The sequence below is a fragment of the Rhinatrema bivittatum genome, chromosome 7 (assembly GCF_901001135.1).
Source record: "Rhinatrema bivittatum chromosome 7, aRhiBiv1.1, whole genome shotgun sequence".
In the NCBI taxonomy this organism is placed as follows: Eukaryota; Metazoa; Chordata; class Amphibia; order Gymnophiona; family Rhinatrematidae; genus Rhinatrema; species Rhinatrema bivittatum.
The window spans coordinates 264,726,515-264,742,325 of NC_042621.1; the positions used below are offsets into that span (position 1 = coordinate 264,726,515).

At 40.6% G+C, this 15,811-nt stretch overlaps 1 protein-coding gene across 3 annotated transcripts in view; it reads right to left on the reverse strand.

Annotated features, from left to right (window-relative positions):
- The window catches only part of PPRC1 (PPARG related coactivator 1), a 139,015-nt gene that overhangs the window by 77,230 nt on the left and 45,974 nt on the right, over positions 1 to 15,811 (reverse strand). For all 3 annotated transcript variants that reach the window (XM_029610180.1, XM_029610179.1, XM_029610178.1), the window contains 2 exons: positions 13,203 to 13,310; positions 1,967 to 5,726 (listed from right to left, as the gene is read on the reverse strand). In XM_029610180.1, coding sequence (XP_029466040.1) covers positions 1,967 to 5,726; positions 13,203 to 13,277 — 3,835 coding nt within the window. In that variant the 5' untranslated portion in view covers positions 13,278 to 13,310. The remainder of the gene's footprint in view (positions 1 to 1,966; positions 5,727 to 13,202; positions 13,311 to 15,811) is intronic.

The following is a 15,811-nucleotide window of genomic DNA, read 5'->3' on the forward strand; positions in this document are numbered from 1 at the left end:
AGAGCCAGCACACACCGTGAGTACCGAAGCTGTATGGAGGGCAATGCAAAGCGCACAAAACTGCAAGATGGTGCCAACATAGCCTACCAGGCGGTGTGCCGACTAAGCCTGACGTGGGGCCTAGCCCACTGGGGAGCCACTCAACCCGCCTAGATGCCCAATTCCATTTACACCAATGGACAATGTACTGAGCAAGTAGACTGGAGAAGTCTTACCAAAACCCCTCCAGCATCTCTGATCAGGAAATCCTTTTTTTTTTTTTTGCTTACCTGGGCTCAGCTCTTACAGAGTACAGAGGACGACTCCGGCTGCGGGAAGAGAGGGCTTTGGCCATCACCGCCACGCTTGGCTTTCTACACCCACTGCCTTTCAGCTACTTCAGTAGCAAAGTCCACACTGGGAACTGGCTACTGGACCAAGCCACACCTCTGAGGGATCTCGGAAATTGCCTCAGGAATTCTCAACTGGGGGAGGTATCACCACAGGAGAGCGGGGCTCAATCTTTCTCCAATTTAAAAAAATACAGCAATCCAAAACAGGGAAAGAATGTCCACATCTGCTAGGAGATGGAGAAAATCTGTAGGGTGGAGGTCACTGCAGGGGTGTACCTAAGGTGATGTCAGCTTTGAAACCTGACTCCGTATCCATCTGCTAGCAGGGGAGCATATAACCCATTGGTCCTGAGTCCATCTGGCTACATGCTAGGAAAACAAACGTGTGTCCCAGATTTGTTGTTCTTACGCTTTTGACTTCGCCTGCAAAACATTTTGCATTGTTTATATGCACCTGCTTTTCTGAACAGCAAACTGAGTATCCCCCTCGGCAGCCACAAGAGTGACAAAATACTGCCATTATAAGGTTTGCTCACCTAGCAATGCTTTGTTTCTTGGCATTTCCTAACAGTTCAGTCACCGCCTGTGATAAATTAGTTTAAAATTTTGATAACTTTACAAGTGCATCTGCAACATTTATAGCGTGCTCACATATGTATTTTACAAATTATACATATCTATATATACAAAATAAGAATATGAAAGGGAACACTCATTAAATATTTTAATAAAATTTAAAAAATGTTTATGTACAAAGTGTTTCCATTTATTAATTTATTTACTCAATTATACAAAAGAAAGCTTTATACAAAACTCATGAAAACAGGCCTCTTAAAATAGTAATACTCTTACATATACAGGCACACAATATGAGTCCCTTTTGCAATATCTCAAAACAGCCTCAAAAGATCTTTAAAAGTGTCCCAGTGTCAACAGGGAAAGGGATACCCTGAACTGAGAAATAGTTACAATCTTGCATACAAGGAACCTTATTAAAAATAATACACTGACTTAGTACTCTGAACTAAGACCTTGACCTTTCACATCTCTAACAGAGCCTTCCACCTTCAATTTTCATGTCAGGGACCCAAAACAAGGCCCCGTTTTGAGATATCACATAAGGGACTCATATAATGTGCCTGTTATATGTAAGAGTATTGCTACTGTAAGAGGCCTGTTTTCATGAAGTTTTGTATAAAGCATTCTTTTGTAATTGAGTAAATAAGATTACAAGTTAAAAAATGGAAACATTTTGTACATAAACAATTTCGTAAATTTGTTAAAATACTTCACTAGTATTCCTTTTCATATTATTTTGTATTAATTGCATGAACATTTTAGATATTGCCTATTACTTATTTTTGCACTGTACATATCTATATATACACATATACACAACGTTCTGCTCGCTTGTCAATTACAGCGCTAGCATGAGCTATAGCAGCTCCAACTCATACAGCAATATATGGGTTACAGACTAAGACGAAGTCTAGCTCTTAGAACAAGGCTGTTGAAAGCTTGAATTACATCTGGTTAAAATTTCAAAAGGAAAAAAAAACCTGTGGCATTAGCAATGATTACAGCAGAATATGCACCCCTCCACACCCTTTAAGACAAGAATAAAACAGACTTGCCTACTTCACTGACGAATGCTTGCACAATTCGTGGTTTACTATGCTTCTGAATTATGTTCTTTTGGCTTTTCTTTAATCCAGTACTTTGCTGGAGAGATCGAACAGTATGAGGCTTGGCTGGAGTTGCTGCTGTTATAATCCTCGGGGTAGTTGGAGGCTTGGCTGGAGTTGCTGCTGTTATAATCCTCGGGGTAGTTGGAGACTTGGCTGGAGCTGCTGTTATCTCCAGGTTAGTCGAAGGCCCAGCTGAAGCCGCTGCTGTTATCCTGAGGTTGGTTGGAGGCTTGCCTGGAGCAGACACTGCTTCTGTTATCCCAAGGGCAGCTGAAGCTGCTGTTATCCCAAGGGCAGCTGAAGGCATGGCTGCAGCTGCTGTTATCCCAAGGGCAGCTGAAGGCATGGCTGCAGCTGCTGGTGCTGTTATTCCCAGGTTAATTTGAGGCTTAGGTGGAACCACTGCTGTTTCCACCATAGCCCCTAGGTTAGCCTGTGGCTTGGCTTGAACTGGTGCTTCCAGAATGTACTGAGACCTGGCTGGAATCGCTGCTGCTGCCCCTGGGGTGACCTGAAGAGTGTCTGGCACTAATGCCATTGTCCCTTGGGTTGTCTGGGACTTTGCTGAAACACCCTGCCTATTCATCTTCTTTAATAGTTCCATTATTTTGAAAACAACATTGTTTCCAGAGTTAAGGTCCGATATAGGCGGGTTTGTTCCCGTAGTGTATGACTGAGCGCCCATCAGATTCTGCACTGGCTCCTTGGGTGAAGCAACCTCATCAGGTGAATACTTCATTGATGTCTTTGGGATAACATCTTCATGCATGGATTCTACAGGCCTGGAGGCATTTCTAGCAGGAACCTCTGAATTATTTTTCACTTCCTCTTTCAGACTGCAACTAATATGGATGGATTGCAAGGATTCCACATCACCCTCAACTGGCCCCAAGTGCTTTTCTCCTTGAATATTATGCTTTCTTGTTTTCTGTCCCTGTGCAATTTGGACTTGCTTGTTCTGGTCTGATACTGTAAGAGACTGAACTTCATGAACCATAACAGAACTTTCTTGGCACCTCACCACTTTTGTATGCTGCAGAAGACTGTTTGTTGGTGAATTCACATTCACTTTGTTATTTATTGAGCAATCAACTCTCTGGGAAGTATTAGCTGGAAAACTAATCCTGGCCGGGTTCTGCACTGCTTTGTCTCTATCATTAAGCATCACAGAAGGCACTGGGGTAGACCAATATGATGATGGTGGTGGTGGTAAACCTGAATTCCACCCTGGTGCTCCATAGGTATTAAGTGGAACTGTTCCTATAGGTGGTGGAGGAAATGGAGGTGGTAGCCAGGCTGAAAGTGGCATAGGTGGCACTGGTGGTGGGGGGACAGGTATACGTTGAAAGGTATTAACTGGGCAGCCACTGGCAGTAGCTGGAACTATTGGTAGGGGAGGCAAGCAAGGATAGCTAATAGGCTGGGTGGAAAAGTGAGGCCAAGTAGGTGCATCTGCATACAATGTGTAAGGTACAGGGAAATGACCTATTCCAGAAACAGTCTTTCCTGAGGAAGAATGTGAACTATAAGGGTCAGTCTGATTTTGCTGACTAGTCTCCTGAGACACTATCTTGTGTGCCAGCTCTGGAGTATTATTTATAGAAGGCAGTAAAGCAGGAGATCCAGACACTCTCTCAGACATACCCAGATCACACATTTTCTCTACGACTGGGGCCGTACTGGTTTGTATTGGTTTTGTTGACAATGAACCTGTCGATCCAGATACAAGCAAGCAAGGAATCTCTGCTAATTCAGTGGGAGGCTCAGGGATGCTGGGCCACTGTGTTGTAATTTTCTCTTTTGCTGTTTTCTCAGATGCACTTGGTTTCCGCTGTTTCATTCGCATCCTGTACTCTTTTAGGCTCAGTGGCTTTGGTTTGGTATCTTTTGCTGATCTGATTGTATCCTTGTCCTCTTCTACATTCTCTTGTTTTAAAATCCTATCCTTGTCTTCTACCACAACACAGACTTTCTCTGCAGGAACTAGAAGAACTGCTTCATTACAAACACTACTCTCTTGATGCATAACAGACTGTGGCACTGTATCTATTCTCTTCTTGACCTCTATCAGAAGTTGCATTTCTTCAGTATGTTCACTTACAAGCTCTTTGCTGTTCATCAATACGTGATCAGACAGCCTCTTGGTTTCTTTGCCTACTGGACCTAATTTAGCAAACACTTTACTTGCTATTGACTTTTCTGGACTTTTTTCTGGTTCAAGTGGTACCTTCCTATCTTGAGAGCCTGCTATAAGTGAACTATCCATATTTGCTCTAGATCTCCCTTTGACTCTGCATGCTTTAATTGATCTCAACTCCATCTCTGATTCTTTTTTCACCTTCTCTAGATGCTTAATTAAGAAATCCGACTCCTGCAACAGAGGACAGTTTACATGGCTTGATGCTTGCTGGTTAGCTTTCTGCAGTTTATTTTTACTCTGTACATTTTCTTGCAATGTTGTTAAGTTAGACTTAGGATGGCTGTTATCAATGAGTTTGTTACAATTCTGGACATCTTCACTCTTCTTTTTATGTTTGCTCATCGGTCTTGATCTAGATCTTTCACATCTCTGAACTTTTTCTGCATTATTTTGGATCTGGTGTCTTCCATTCCCTAAATTCTTGGCATCTGCCTTTCCATGTTCCCAATAGTTTTTTGCTTTTAAGACTTTTCCTTCTAGCATTTCTCCAATTTGCTCTTCAGACTGAGCTGCTTGTGAATTTGCTCCACGTTGTATTGTAGATTCACATTTAAGAGTGGATTCTTGGGTTTGAGTTTTCAATTCCATCTGCTGATATGGTGTTTCATATTTGACTCCAGATTTACTCTTGACAAAAGCTTCTTGAATCTGAGCTTTTGGCTCCATAGGAGGTAATGGTGATATACATTTTACTTCAAGTTCATTCTTAAGTGGATTTCCTCTGACCTGTACCTCTGGCTTCATCTGCTTTAAAGACATTTCATCTGGTTTCACAAGCGCAAGTGTAACACGTTTTTCTTGGACTTGTGCTTCTGGCTCCATTTTCTCAGAAAGTCCTCCATCTTGTATTCTAGGCACAGTCCTGGGAAAAGTTTCTATGGCCTGCATTTCTGTCTCATGTTTAATTCCGGTGCCATAAGCTTGCATAGAGGATCCATTTTTCGCCTCAAGAATCATCCCTTTTACTGTGCAGTTTTCCTCCAGTTGAATCTCTGTGCCACAGTCTGCAAACCCTGGCTCAGACAGCTGCACAACCACAGGTACTGCTGTATTGTCTCCATCTGCCACAATTTCAAGTACAACAGCATTATGTAAAAATTCTTCACTGATCTCTTCATTTTCAGGCTCTAGGCATACTGCTATGGTAGGTAAACAATAAGGGTGCATGTATTTTACTAAGTCACAGAGGGTAACTTTTTCTGTATTAAAGACACAAGGAGTTCTCTGCCCTGACTTTGACTTTGGTTGAAGGTTGTCATTTATCATATCCATGGAGAATTCCATCCCAATGTCCACAAAATCTCTATTAGCTTCTGTACTGCACTCTTGCTTTGGACTACGGATTTCCTCCTCTTCTCCATCGCTTCGCTGCTGGGTGGATTCCTCTGGAACTCTGGGTCTGGCACTCTTCCGCGCATTTCTAGATTTGCTACACCTTTTGGGAGTTGAGTTGTCAAGGCGGATAGGAATGGCATCCCAATTTTCATCTGCAGAATGATCTTCAACCTAGCAAGGAAAACAAAAAGCATACAAACTTAGGGTAACCTTTTGACACCATAATCAACATTTTCATTTGAGTCACATAAAGAAAGTCCATGGCTCAGAACATTTATCTTAGAGCAGGGAGTAAAAGCAGTATTCCAATTTTGATTATTGCCAGCCAAAAAGTGGCCACTATCACTAGAACATAAAAAATGCCATCCTGGGTCAGACCCAAGGTCCATCAAGCCCAGTATCCTATCTGGTAGAGGCCAATCCAGGTCACAAGTACCTGGCAGGATCCCAAAGAACAGATCCAATCTTTCTTGATCATAACCAGGGATAAGTAGTGGCTTAAAGTCTACATGCCTAATAATGGTCTTTGGAATTTTCCAAAATAAGTTGTGTCAAAAAGAATGGAGGAAATATATTCAAGAAACAAGTTTCCTCTACCATCATCTAATCAAAATTAGTATGCTTTACATAAAATAGGTACTTCCCTAAAAGAATAGGTATTTTATGGATAATTAACCCGTGGCAACGGAGTAATAACGCTGTTTGAGCTGATCTTGTTTCCTTTACCTGTTTTGCTAACGAACTGTCTGCCAAATTGCCGGACTCTGTTTTCTGTATTTTGCTCAGGTTGGTTTTCCTTAATTCTTCGCTGCTCGACAGACATTGGCCATGCCCCCTAGTGATGTCAGCAAAGGCCTTCTTTAATTAACCCGTGGCAATCCCGGAGGCATGCGGCTCCATCATGTGCACGAAGGAGTTCAACAAAAGGAGCTTGCTCCTTTGTACGTGGATGAGTGCTGTAGAACTGCTATTAACATATGGTTTTTTGGGTTTTTTTTAAATATGCATTTAAGAGCGTCTAACTGTGGCGGTATTAGGTGGATACTTTTGTCATAGCTGCACATAATATTAGCTAGTTGGAGGAATACTTTGTTCGAGGCAGGGCCCAGAGGTAGAGGAGGGGCTGCCTATTTCTACTATAGTATTAAATAGGACAGAATTTATTGTAGGTATGGGTACTTTAATTCCAGTAATTATTGGTTGGGGCTGTTATGGTCAATTGCAGACCTCTCCTGAGGGTGGCCCAGCTTTTATTAGGGAAAGATGTTTTAAAAATGTTCAAGTTATAGATAATCATAATTTGGGTTTTAAAGAGAATGCTGCTACTTTATCTTTATGGTTAGTAAATGGGCAAGTGATCCGGAAGAAGATACCAATACTTTTAGACTTGATGAACAGTTTTTCAGATATTTTTTGTGTGAAAGGAGTCCTAGCTTCTTTCATCTGATTCGGCACTATTGAATGATTTGACACTACCAAACCATGTAGTGTTTTCCAAACTACAGGAATTTAAACGAGGAGATGGGCTACTGGTGATTGCAAAAGAAACTTTGCAGCTAACTATAGTAGGTATTGATACACCCCAGTACCTTTAGAAATGTTATTTTTGTCTTCGTTTAAACTATACACCTCCAAGTTATCTGGATAAAAATTTAGATGTTTTAATGGATGGCCTAATGACTCAAAAGGCTGATGTAAAGAATACAATATTGCTTGGGAATTTTTACCTTTGGATGGATTGTAATCCTTTATCCAATACATATCAAGATATGCTAGAGGCCTTACAAGCGTTGGGATGGGTGCAATTGGTAAACACTTCAACGCATAAACAGGGTCATATGTTAGACCTTGTTTTTGTGGCAGAACATTGGTCAGATTCCCTATATGAAAATATTAGAGAAATTCTAAGGTCAGATCATTATCTGATTCAATGTAAGTTGATCTACCCTTCTTTACAGTTAGATAGATCATTCAAAAAAAATTTAATATCGCTAGAAGACCTCCACTAGATTTATTAAAGGAAAATTGGATACCAACTCTTGCAAATCCAGTTACTGAAGAGGCTAATACTTAGTTGATCGTTGGAAAACATCTTTATAAACTTCCTTGGATAAATGGGATCCAGTCCAAACAAGGGTAGTTAAGAGGCAAAGACCAGCTCTCTGGCATTCTCCAGCTTTAAGGAGTTTAAAACAGGAATTGCGAGGGCAGAACGAAAGTCACCGAAAACTAAATTGGAAGAGGCTATGAATATATATCATAACAAATTGATTATAGAGTATAGACCAAGTTAAACAAATGGCTTTCAGACTGGATTTCTGCTGCATCCTAAAGACTGCAAGAATTATTTGGCACTGTATAGACAAGAAGTCCATTACCTGCTATTAAGTTCACTTAGAGAATAGCCACTGCCATTAGCAATGGTTACATGGAATAGACTTAGTTTTTGGGTACTTGCCAGGTTCTTATGGCCTGGATTGGCCACTGTTGGAAACAGGATGCTGGGCTTGATGGACCCTTGGTCTGACTCAGTATGGCATTTTCTTATGTTCTTAATATCAAGGACCCTGATTCAAAATCCAATAATCCAATCAAAGGAATCATGTGAGAAATCTGCAGCATTTTTTCCCACTCAAAAAATAGTTGACATAATCAAGTCATTGGAAGTTTTGACATTGACAGACTTGGATCATCCGCAGAAGGCTTTGGTAATTTGGACTGAATTTGATTCAGTGGCACAATCAGAAATATCTGCTATATTATGGAAACAAAAAGGAAACTTCTGTAAATTAAATTCCTGTTCATCTACTATTATAAAAAGTTTGATTTCAGAAGTTACTCCGTTTATAACTAAATTGATAAATGCCTCACTGTCAGAGGGTCATGTTCCAATTGAATTAAAAAGAGCTACAGTATATCCTTTACTCAAAAATATCGGTGGATCTGAGTGACTTGTCAAATTATTGCCCATCTCTTTTTCCCTTGTTATCAAAAGTATTACAGAAAATAGTATTCAAACAGATTTAGGATTATCTGATAGATAACCTTTTGGACAGCTCAATTTGGATTCCAACTAAAAAATAGTACCGAAACCTTATTGCTAGATTATTTGACAATAACTAGCTGACTAGGTTTCAATTCAGGATAAGATTATTTGCTGGTTTTATTAGATTTAGTTAATGTATTTGATACTTTAGACCATGAAATTCCTTCGAGGAGACTAAAATGTTTAGGAATTGGAGCCACAGTATACTCATGTTTTAAATCATTTTTGAAAAAAATCAGTCATTTCAGGTTGTAACAGGGAATACAGAGTCTGAGTTTACATTCACTTTCTACGGGAGTACCCCACAGGGTTCATCCCTGTCCCCGATTTTATTCTATGTATATTTAACTCCACTTTGTTTATTACTTTCTAAATTACAAGTTAGTTTTGTTTTTTTTTGATAAATTTTTTATTCAGTTTTGTAAAGATCAAATTACAAGAACAACATATGATATATAATGTACTCTGTTACATACCATATTTTTGTTAAGTAAAATAGAAAAATTGAAGTTAACAATCAACTGTCCCCTGGTCCTCCCCCCCAGATATTGAGAGGGCTTACAACAAAATTACGATCTGGTAGTTGCGAAAAGTCAGTCAGTGTGATTCAAATGTACAGGCGAATATACAAGTTTCTTTTAAACTGTATGCAGATGATATTCAATTTTTTTAACAAGTCATTAGAATCAGCACAAAAGAAGTTATTAAACTTTTTGAATCAAATTAAACACTGGCTAACTGGGAATAAATTAAAACTGAATGTTAAGAAAACAGAGGTTATTATGTTATCTAGACTAAAGAAAGTCCATTCCTTTCCCATTACTCAATTTGATGGGTCTCCCCATTTTGCTCAAAGATCAAGTCAGAAATTTAGGTATTTTTTATTGATTCGTTATCTCTTCGTCTGCATTTTAAGATGTTATTTCAAACATGCTATTACAAATTGCATCTTTTGCACAACCTGAAGAATTTAACATTTCAAATTGGTAACACAATCGCTAATTTTATCCTCCTCAGACTACTGCAATGTTTGTTCTTAGATTTGCCAAAATCTCGGTTGAATACTCTTCAACCGATTATGAATTCTGCTGCTCGCTTAATATGAGGTATGAAGAAAAAAGTATTAGTTTTAATGTTTAAGGCTCAGCAGAGCTTGGTGCCTACATGTATTTCGACAGCAGTTTGGGAGTATCAACCCGGACGGGCAATTCATTCATTGAGTAAACATTTCAGAGAAATTCCCACTATACGAGTAGCATGTTTGGCAGAATCCAGAAATCAGCTATTTAAAATGGCAGGGCCTTCCTTATGGACTGATTTACCTGAGGATAATAGGGAGGAACAAGATCTACTGTGTTTTAGAAAAATGCAACACTTTTATAGGTCAGCTTTTTAAAAGCTAAGATCTTTTTTAATAGTTTCATTTGGGGGGTGTTATGTCTATGTTAAATGATGTGCATTATGATTGTTTAATACTGTATAATTGTGTTTATTTAATGATTGTGTGTGTATTTTAAGTAATCCACCAAGAGTGTTAGATTGGTGGAATATAAATGCTATTAAATAAAGCGTGCTAAGTAACATTTTCAGAATATCCTAGATCTTGGTGGTGATCAGACCCAAAGTTTTATTAAGCTATTGAGGATATCTGGACAATGACCAATGAAGGCAGTGAGGCCGGGAGTGTATTATGATGTAAAGGGTACTAATTTTGATTAGATGATAGTAGAGAAAAAATGTGTTCCTTATGGAATTTTCCTCCAGGAACTTGTCTAAATCCTTTAAAACCCACTTATGCTAACTGCTTACACCACATTCTCTGGCAACAAATTCCACAGTTTACTTTCTCCAATTTGTTTTAAAAGCACTACCTATTAGGACAAGGATACTCCACAAAGCTATTTGAAAGGAAAAATAAATATTCCTTATTTACACCTTCCACCCCACTTGTGATTTTGTCGACCTGTAACATATCTTCTCTCAGCCATCTCTTCTTAGGCTGAAGAACCCTAACCTCTGAAGAACCCTAACCTGTTGTCTTATTTATTATTTTGGTCATCCTTCTCTGTACCTCTTTCCAATGCTGGTTTCTGGGATGGGAACTGCACCAAGGTGTAGTTGAAATATGGATCGATACAGATATATCATATCTTCTATTTTCCATTAAAATGTAAGTCCACCTTAATAACAGTTTATGAACTTTTCTTTCAGGAACTTGTCCAAACCTTTTTTTAAACCCAACTACACTAACAGCTTTACCACATCCTCCGGCACTGAATTCAAGAGTTTAATTATGTGCTGAATAAAAAATATATTTTCTCTCGTCTTAAATGTAGTACTTACCAACTTCATTGCATGTCCCATAATTTTGGGACTTTTTGAAAGAGCAAACAACCAATTTGCATTTACCCATTCTACTCCACTCATTTTATAGACCTCTATCATATGTTCCCTCAGCCGTCTCTTCTCCATGCTGAAGAGCCCTAACCTCTCCTCACTGGCAAATCATTTCATCCCTTTACCATTTTGGTCTCTTCTCTATACCATGTGTGATCAAATTCAAAAAGAAATTAAAAACCTTGTTATTTAAATGAGCCTATCCAGAATAGATCTTCCCCCATCTTGTCATCCCATGCGCCACTACATGGTGATTATACATTCCTTATGTTAAGGACCTAGTTTTGTTAATCTATATTTCCATGCTGCACTTTGTTACCCCCTCCCAGTTCCTATTGCCCTGTTAACATGTATTTTCCAGCCTAATTTTTCGAATGTAAACCGGTATGATGTCCCCTACTAATACCGGTATATAAATGTTTCTAAATAAATAAATATACTTTTCTAATTCCACTTTATCTTTTTGAGATGCAGTGACCAGAATTGCTCACAATACTCAAGGTGCAATTGCACTAAGGAGCGATACACAGGTATTATGATGATATCCATTTATTCTCCATTCCATTCCTAATCATTTCTTAACATTCTATTTGCTTTCTTGGCGCCGCCACACACTGAGCAGAGGATTTCAACATATGACAACACCAAGATCCTTTTCCTGGATGGCAACTCCCAACGTGGAATCTTGCACTGTGCAGCTATAATCTGGGTTACTCTTTCCTAAGTGCAGCACTTTGCACTTGTCTACATTAAATGCGTTCTGCCATTTGGCTACCTAGTTTCCCAGTCTCAATAGTCATCCTGCGATTTCTAACAATCCTCTTGTGATTTAACAAATTTGAATAATTTTGTTTCATTATAAATTTGATCAATTCACTTGTCATTTCCCCATCACTAGGTCATTTATAAAAATGTTAAAAAGCAGCGGTCCCAGTACAGATCCCTCGGGTGCTCCACTATTCACCTTTCTTCACAGAGAAAATTGACTTTTTAGCCCTACTCTGTTTTCTATCTTTTAACCAGTTCAAGCCACAATAGAACATTGCTTCTTATCCTTGGACTTTTTAAATGTCCTCAAGAGTCTTGCATGAGATACTTTGTCAACCAGCTCACCTTTATAGTTGCTTCATGCATTCAAAAAAATGCAGCAGTTTGGTGATGCAAGATTTCTCCTGGCTAAATCTATGACGGCCTTGTCCCATTCCTATTCTAATACATAACATTCTATTTGTTTATTTTAACCACATTGCACGCTGGTCTCAGGATTTCAAAGTATTGTCCACAATGACTCCAATATCCTTTTTCCCTAGGTGGCAGTGCCTAATACAGAACTCAGCATCATGTTTCTATAGTTTGGATTATTCTCCTCTATATGCATCACTTTGCACTTGTTCAAATTAAATTTCATCTGCATTTTAGAAGTCAAATTCCCCAGGCTCTCAAGATCCTCTTGCAATTCCTCACAATCAGCTCATGATTTAACAACCTTAAATAAATTGTCACCTCACTCATCAGTTCCTTTTTCCAGATTTATAAACATATTATAAAGCAGCGATGCTAGTTCAGATCCCTGGGGCACTCCACTGTTTACCTTTCTCTAATAAGAGATGTGATCATTCAGTCCTACTCTGTTTCTTATCCTTTAGCCAGTTACCAATCCACAAAAGGACATGTTACTCCAACACATGACTAGTTTCCTGAGGAGTCTCATGAGGGACTTTGTCAAATGCCTTCTGAAAATCTAGAAATGAATTCAGCAAGAATTGCTACAGCTGAATGAGTGGGTGGACAAGGAAACACCAAAGCATTCTGCATGGCTTGCAGAATTTGAACATCTTAAACTTGCATCTTTATGTTGGAAAAGCCTTAAAACCCTATTCAGTGTATTATAGTTCTTTCCCATGGAGCAAAACATTCAGTAACTGAAGTCGGTTACTTTGAAGACTTCCTTCCTTAGCATCAGAATAAACTATACGGCCAAGTATTACCATACACTTCTATGGCACTGGTAATTTAGCTGCAGGTAACTAAGTGAAAGACAGCTGTAGGCAGTATGAGACCTGGCTGCCTCTAGCACTCCTGATTTTAGTCTGCCTTTTACACTTTACATAGACAGTACTGCCACTTTCCTTCAAAATCCCCTGCTAAAATCATAGTAGGCCATTGTTCCCAGTCCTCTTCGTGTTAACTTCATCACAGCTCACCTTTCCAATGGTGCCACAGCTGCCATCCGTCCCAAGACGCCACTGGTTGTCTGAAGAGAAGACCTCACACTCCATGGGAGACTGTGACAAGTTCAGAAACTTCTGTAGCTAATGCAGAGAAAAACCATAATAAAGAGTTCTTTTGACTGTCTCAACAATAAAAAAGTGATAGGTTGCTTGTGTCAAAACAGATCATTTGAGCAACTTTTAGAAAAATATAAAATTACCTAAGTGTGGTACAACATATCAAATGCCAGAAGAAATAGCTTTCTGATTAACTAAAATATTGAAAAAAGTGGTAGTTTGGGCACGTGGGGTAATTTTACTGAAATACGAAACTGGAATTGTCAAGTATTTATAAGTTACAAAAGCATTATGAAGGCTTTTGATATATACACTTCTCTTCCAAAATGCACAAAAAGCAGAATTGCTTACCTCTAACAGGTGCTCCCCTAGGACAGCAGAATGTTAGTCCTCACACACATGGGCGATCTCATCGGATGAAGCCCAGCATGGAAAACTTGCATCAAAGTTTCTAGAACTTCGACTGAGCATATGCCCAGCATGCCACGCGGAGTCCCTCTTCAGTCTAGTAACATAGCTTTTGTGTGGAGCAGGAGAACAGAGGGCCTTCTGCTCATACCACACAGAAAACCTTCTCCACTTCAGTCCGTAGGAAGCCACCAGGACCAGAGCGACATCCTCAGAGAGATCAAGCGGCTGCAGAATTGACCTCAACATCCAAGCTGTGAGCAACAGGGCTTGGAGGTTGGAATGCCGCAGCCTGCCATGATCTTACGTGATGAGATCTGGGGAAGTCTCCAGACTCATCGTCTCCGGATGGACAACTCCCTAAAGGAGTAGAAACCAGATCTCGGCCAATGAGGTGCTACGAGGATCAAAGTCTCTCTGTCCTCACAAAGCTTCAAGAGAGTCTTTGTCAGAGGGTATGCATAGAGAAGATCCTTGCCCCAATGGTGGGCAAAGGTGTCAGAGGCTGGTTCGTCATCTGACCTGTACAGGGAGCAGAACAGAGTCACCTTCTTGTTGCATAGAGACGCAAACAAGTCCACATCTGGGAGTCCCCAGAAGCAAAAGATCCAGTTCGCCATCCCCTGGTCCAGAGACCACTCATAGGGTCTGAAGGCACAACTCAGTCTGTCCGCTATCACATTCTCCATTCCAGCTAGAAACATAGCCCTGAGTACCATCCCATGGGACAGGCCCCAGGACCAGATTTGGAATGCTTTCTGACAAAGAAGATATGATCCTGTGCCTCCCTGCTTGTTGACATACCATTTTGCTACTTGGTTGTCTGGATCAGGACAATTTTGTTGGACAGCCAATCTCTGAAAACCCACTGCATGTACCTGATCACATGGAATTCCAGGAAGTTGATTTGAGACAGTACTTCCTGGGCAGACCATGGGCCCTGGGTGTGGAGCCCCTCTACATGAACTCCCCTCCCCAAGGTGGACACATCTGTAGTTAGTAAAAATTTGGGAAGGAGGATTTTGGAAAGATATTCCCCATTCCAAATTAGGGAGAACCCGCCACCAGGACAAAGTCTCGGAGAGACGGAGTGACTCGGATGCTACCTGGAGGCTCTGCGTGGCCTGGTGCCACTATGACATCGGGGTCCATTGGGCTCTGCACCTGTGTAAGTGTGCCAAGGGAGTAACATGGATGGTTGTGGCCATGTGGCCCAACAGCCTCAACCTGTGCAGAGTTGAAATATGCTGGTTCTGTTGAATCACTGCCGCTATGGACGCCAAGGTGTCTGCCCTGGATCACAGCAGGAAGGCTCTTGCCTGAGTCATGTCTAGCAAGGCTCCCAGAAAGTCCAAGTGAGGTGACAGGCTGAGATGGAACTTTGGATAGTTGATGATGAACCCTAGTGACTCCAACACCTGGATGGTCAAATGCATGGACCGATCAGCCCCTGCCTGAGAGGTGCTCTTGATCAGCCAATCGGCCAAGTAAGGGAAAACATGCACACACAGCCTACAGTGATGCACCTTCACCACAGCCAGGCATTTTGTAAAGACACGTGGGGCAGACGCTAGCCCGAATGGTAACAATCTGCATTGAAAGTGCTGTTTTCCCAACACAAACCTGAGATACTTCCCGTGACTTGAGAAGACCTCGATATGTTTGCATCTTTTTAATCAAGGGAGCATAGCCAGTCCCCTTTTTGAAGGAGGGGATGCCCAGGGAAACCATCTTATACTTTTCTTTTTTGAGAAACTTTTCAAGGCCCTAAGGTCTGGGATTGGACAGTCCCTCCCCCCGTTCTCTTTGGAATCTGGAAGTACCAAGAATAGAATCCCTGCCCTCTTTTGCCTTGGTGAGACAGGTTCAACCGCTCTGGCCATTAAAAAGGCAGAGAGCTCTCTTAACAGTACCTCCTGATGCACTATTGGCCCCCAAAATGGGCACAGAGGACAATTTGGTGTGACACCCAATATGTTCAATTGGTACCCTTGATGGATGATGGACAGAACTCCCTGGTCCAAGGTTATACTGGGCCACAAATCCGCAAAGAACTGTAGCAGCGTCTCAGATACAGGAGGCTGGCTTATACTCTCCTCTGATCCAGTCAAAACCCC